The 6,000-nt window shown below is 40.4% G+C and overlaps 1 protein-coding gene across 3 annotated transcripts in view; it reads right to left on the bottom strand.

Annotated features, from left to right (window-relative positions):
* Positions 1-102: 102 nt before the first annotated feature.
* The window catches only part of arid4a (AT rich interactive domain 4A (RBP1-like)), a 41,615-nt gene continuing 35,717 nt past the window's right edge, over positions 103-6,000 (bottom strand). For all 3 annotated transcript variants that reach the window (XM_040049096.1, XM_040049095.1, XM_040049097.1), the window contains exons 23-25: positions 3,946-4,098; positions 3,545-3,691; positions 103-2,284 (exon numbers count right to left, since the gene is read on the bottom strand). In XM_040049096.1, the coding sequence (XP_039905030.1) occupies positions 2,181-2,284; positions 3,545-3,691; positions 3,946-4,098 (404 nt within the window). In that variant the 3' untranslated portion in view covers positions 103-2,180. The remainder of the gene's footprint in view (positions 2,285-3,544; positions 3,692-3,945; positions 4,099-6,000) is intronic.

The following is a 6,000-nucleotide window of genomic DNA, read 5'->3' as shown; positions in this document are numbered from 1 at the left end:
GGAATCAACTTGTTTTTATGCATCCCATTTCTTCTGCTCAAGAGATTATTTTAGTATGGAGATAATTTCGGTTGGGGACTGAAATGACTGGGCCAGAGCAGAAACCTTTAAAAACTTTATTAGAAACAGAGAGCACTCATTGTGCACACAGTTCCAGCATGGCTTCTGTTCTTGGGAGGAAATGTGTTTTCGCCCCTCCCCCCCATCATTTACAGTCACTGCTCTCTTTAAAAGCCACTGGAAAACAGTTAAAAAACAAAAGAAAAAAAAAAAAAGCTTCATAATATAACAGTACAAACAGTCTTCTCTTAAAAATATTAGAAATTATTCTTTACAGGCATGTAAAATGTAGTTCTGAAATACAGGGTGCGACTTTATTTTTCTTTACTCAGAGCTTTTTATGTACACGTGCACACGCTCACACACACACACACACACACACACACACACACACGCGCACGCACGCACGCAAGGGTCAAGGACTTGAAATCAGCCTGTCTGAGCTGAATGCAGACAGCAACTCAGAGAAGGAAGAGACCAGAGATGAAGTGCAACAGAACCCTCCAGAACAATGCCACCATCGAGCTTAGAGACCCAACACATGGAAGAACAAAAATTATAACCTAAAATTAATAATTTAATGAAGTAGTGAGGAGTAATCAGGGCTCAACCCCCCCCCCCAAAAACCAAAATCATCTTCACCAGCATCATGTTTAGAATTTGCCCGGATACTTCACCATCAGATCATAAACATATTTTAAGACAACTGAAGTCAAAAGTCTGAATCCATAAAATTGTCTGTAGGAAAACCTTGTGACAATAGTTTCAAAGGTAAGTACTTACATTTAAATCCCATTTAAACTTGTGTGCAAAAACATGACCAATAAGTCTTGATGCCAACAGAATGATGGAGTCACCCTTTGGTGCAAACGTGTGACTAAGTAACTTAAGTGAATGTTTAAATTGGACAATTTTATTAGAGAATTCTGAGATCAGCTGGTTGAAGCTCAGATTTCAGAAGTCAACGTCACAACTACCCATAACGCCCACGTTCACTGCGCAAAGAAAGAAAATGTTCACTGAAATTAACTCCAACTTTTTACTGGTTGATGGAAAACGATTCAGCTGAATTTCAGACTTTTTTTTTTTTTTTAAAGACTCTAAAGATGGATCACATTTAATGTTATTATTGAAATCAAAACTACAATACTGAATCACAAATATGGCAGTAAAACAAAAGATCCAAATGTTAAAACAAAAAAAACCTGGTCTTTTAACATAAAATGGAATTTATAACTTACAAGAATCTCAGCTGTGAGAAATCAAACCCAAAACTTTACATCATAATTTCACTTTAAATAAAAAGAACTGAACAATGTTTGTGAGTGGCATTTTCACTCACTGTGAACAAGTTTAAACAAAAATTTAAATATTTTGAAAGAAACAAAGTGAAAATGTTTGAGATTTGCTGGCAAATATTTGGACTCCCTTCGTCTATTTTCTTGGCAGTAATGATCTTCCATACAAATTCCAAACTGACCTGCTAAACTTCAAACTGAAAAATAACTGAAGGAGCTGAAGAGTTGAAGTATTTTACACACAAAAAAAGCTTCTTCAACAAATATCTTCTTTTTTCTTCTGCTGTAAAAATCAAACATTTTTCTGTGCTTAACCAAAATAAAAGCTCTAATTCCATTTAAAAGAGACCAAAAACACTCAGGGCAGAAAGTGAGGACAGTTTGTTTTCTAGAGAATATATGCAATAGAGATGTGTGCATCAACAGCTTCACGAATCTGTTCCACCTTAAATAATTCCTACAAACCCGTGACCTCTGACCCCTGCAACCAGACCAAACAGGGGAGGGGGGAAAAAAGCACAAGAGCAAAGTGGAGGGAGGGAAATAAAATAAAAACAAACCAAAGAAGGAGCTCTGTGGTGGCTAACAGAAAGTTCCTCATGTTTCCTTAGACAGGAATCGAGTCCGTAGGTGTGGGGACGGCGCCCGCGGGCCATAACTGATGGAGCGATGAGATTCCAACAGTACGAGTCGACACTCACAGGAACAAAGTGGATGGAGTTTTGTAAAGTTTTTGTCTTATCGTGCCCTCAGAGGAGACACTGGGTGGAATCTGTGGTGAGAGGGAACAAGCTGGATGAGTAGGCCTGGGTGGGCGTGTCATCACCTGCACTCCACAACCACAGTGTTCTGAGTGGGCGAGGCCGATGACGGACTCATACCAGTGTCTGAGGAACCTGATGAGGTGGATGCCATTGTGTTGGACACTGAGACAGAAGGACAGAGACGGACAGAAAGACACCTTTTAGTAATATAACCCTGATAAGCACATCACAGCAAATGGATTCATCAATGAGAAGCAAAATTATTCAAGGCTGGAAACTGAAATTCTTTTCTAAGAAACAACAGATTTCAGACAAACAGTAAATTGGGGCTAAAAACAAAGTTCATCTTTGAACAGCTGTACGGGAAAATACTGGAGTGTCCAACACTAACCCTCAGCCTCCTAGTAAATCCAACACGTTACTGATTTCAAAATACGATGTCGCCTTGTTCTCAAGTTTATTGCATTCACCAGAGTTTCTGAAAACTTGACTTCTAACTCAATTTAAAAGCTTCACCACAGGGATATGAACTCATCCGAGATCTTTAGTAGATGCACGTTTAGTATAAATGTGACAAAGGTGACTTTGTTTTTGAGTTACAGCATTTACAAGATCTGTACAACACGTGGCTGAGGTCAAACTCAGACTTGAACCATCCACCATTTTCAGCAGCTGAACCTACGGTTTCAATTTCAAACTACTACATTGCTTGGTTCTCAAGATATCTACTTCACAAACTTGTGTGTCTGGCCTCCAGTGGGACGATGACAATACCCCACGAACACGGAGTAAAAATCTATCTGTCCAATCTCTTCCACTTATCCGTTTCAGGGTCGCTGGAGCCCATCCCAGCTAGCATAGGGCGGGAGGCAGGGTACATCCAGGTTGCCAGTCTGTCGCAAGCACGAGGAGAACATGCAAACTCAGCATGGGCAGGAAAACAAGATTACATTAGCCATATCGCTCCACTGAGTCACATTCAGTGATGACTCTATCAAGCGCACCCTGCTGTGCCCACCACTGAATTTCTGACTTCCGTAAAGGAGTCACTGGAAATGGAATGGTTCTCCTGGACTGGTCTAACAGACCTTTTCCACTTGGGTCGGCTCTATTTGGTGGAAGTACCTGGTACCAGGTTCTCTTTCTGTACCTACTCAGCTGGGATTCCAAGTGATCTGAGGTGATTCAAAAATGTGATGTCATGCCACCGATTGGCTAGTCTGTGGCATCACTCGATAAGTCACGAGAGCATCTCCTTCACAAAAACCAAAACTGCCATTTTTAAAGATCTGGCAATGAGAGAAATGGCTACAGATAAGAAGCAACACTGAGGCCGAGTCAAGCAAAGTCGGTACTGGTGTAAAAGAGCTCTAAGAAGAAAGGAAGCAGATGGTGTCAGCGTTTGCCTGCAGGCCCTCCTACCTTCTCTTTCCTTCTTTTTTAGTCTTTTCCTGCGTCTGTCAATAGACGCAACCTCAGACTTCAGGGTCATGTAGTACTTTCTGATCTCTTGCAGCTTTTCCTGGAGGAACGAGATCCTTTCTGTGCTTGACATGCTGTCCAGCTCATCTGAGGAAAAGTGAAAGTGGACACAGATCAGATTAAATCTCAATTTTAAAAAGAAAAAGAGGTCCAACAATTTACAATTGTTTAAAATCTCTCAGAGCATCCTTCAGCATCAACATGAGGTTAAAGTTCAGGTGGAAGCACTTTGTTGTGTTTACGTTGTGCCGTGAAACAAGTTTGCCCACAGTGGCCTATAGCTGTGTCATTTGACATGTTTGAATTGTCAGTTCAGTGTCAAACACTGTGTGTGTTCGTACCAAGTTGGAAGGTCCACTTGTAGGTGCGTTGAGGGGTGGAGAAGCTCTGTTTGTCTTGTTTGTGAGAAGACGGAGATGAAAAGCTGGGACGAGACTTCTGAGACTTTGACAGAGACGAGAGCCGAGACTGGTCCTCGCTGTCACTACTGTGACCTGGAAACAGTTTACAACACTTTGTAATGCAGTGGTTCTAATAATCTGCTGTGCATCTTCTGATAGGAGTCGTCTCTGCATTCACAGTGCTCTGTTAATCGGCTGGGTCACATTAACTCAGCAATGAAATGGCTCCAAAACAACGGCGTGCTCAGAGGGCAGGTATACCGCCGACTCACCTTTATTGCAGCGTTCGTGTTGCATGTAATTACGTCGCACTCAGACATGTTGCTATGACAGCGACCACGCACATCAGGAGGTACTAAATTGTAATGGAAAACCAGTCGATCTGAGTGGGCACTCATGGATCGAGGCCCACGTTTGAGTGGTTCACCATGGATCTGATTGATTATGTATGGAGCTCCGAAAATTAGACTAGTGGAAGAGAAAGTCTGTTTTTTGTAACTTAAGGTAAAAGGTCAAATTTCATACACTATATTAAATATACAGCAAGTAAAATATTTTTTATTTTCATGATGATTTATAAGCTCATGAAAATCAGAAATCACAAAGTATTACAAACATTTCTTTGGTTAATCAAAAGGATTAACCGTACGTAGTACTTGGTTGGAGCTTAATAATGAATGACCACATACATATGACGTGGAAACGTTCTGTGGTTTTAGTGAGCTGATGGCACTGCTGAGGTGTTACTGCAGCACGGGTAGCACCAACACTACAACGGCCAACAGGCTCACTGCAGATGATAAACTTTGACAGTTGTACTTTTACAATAATAAATATGTGTATCTTACATTTTTGTGTCCAGCTCAAGTCAATTTAAGAAAAAATAAAACTGGAAATTAGCAGTTTCACACCGAGTGTTTCAAGCACAGCTGGAGCCTAAAATGAGCCAAAATTCATTTCTACCTTTTCATAATGTTCTTCCTCTGTAATATTTCATTTATGCAATTTATTACGTCATTTGTTATGCCCTTTATTAGTTTAATGTCTATTTTAACTTCATGACCTGTAAATGATTAGTGTTACATACTTGTTCTGCCAAATCTTAATCAAACTGTTCACAAAATCTGACCTCTGACCTTAATATGAACATCAATTCAATTTGATTTCTATTCAGTCACAGATCTGAACTCGTCTGAGACTGTTGGTAGATGCACTGATGTATCATTTTGAAGGTGACATTTTTCTGAAGTTCTTGCGTTCACAGAGGCAGCGTGGGTGTCCACTGTGCCCCATCAGCCTTTCTTATAGTCTCCAAGCTTCACTTCATTGACAGACTGATTATCAACCAAAAGTCCAGAAAAGCTCATTAAAGTTATAAATTGATCGGCATGCAAGTGAGTGAAATAAGTATTTGATTACCAACAAAAACATGTCAGAAGACTGCCTGTGGTACTCCATGACCTTAATGTGCTTCTTTAGTTGTAATGGGATACTGATGCTGGAACTGAAACCATCCATGACCCATCTTCAGTGCTGTGGCTGAGGGAAAGAGGTTCTTGTATACGATCCACAGTTGTCCTGTTCCCTTAGCCAAAGCACATGTCCATGCCCAGTTTGCCCAATGAAGAAGTGGATTCTGTGGACAGTCTTATACATATTACTAGCTCAGTATCAAATTGACTGATTGTGATCTGTGTGCACATGTTCTGCAATTTGACTAGGTTGTAGTGGATTCAAATACTTATTTCACTCAACGACATGCTACTCAGGTTATAAATTATGTGACATGTTTTCTATTCTCTCTCTGCAATGAAATAAAACACACTGTTCACTTCTTTGGAAGTGAGCAAACTTACAAATTAAGCAGAGGATGAAACGATCATAATGCAACTTGAAGAGTTCAGAATAACAGCAAGATTGGACTTTTCCAAACGTCATCTGGTTCAACCTGCAGAACAAGTCTTCATCTGATATTTACAGTACAAGCTGCCACTG

This window comes from Simochromis diagramma, unplaced genomic scaffold (genome assembly GCF_900408965.1).
Source record: "Simochromis diagramma unplaced genomic scaffold, fSimDia1.1 OVJJ01000426.1, whole genome shotgun sequence".
Lineage (NCBI taxonomy): Eukaryota > Metazoa > Chordata > Actinopteri > Cichliformes > Cichlidae > Simochromis > Simochromis diagramma.
This window is presented reverse-complemented; position numbering and strand designations above follow the sequence as displayed.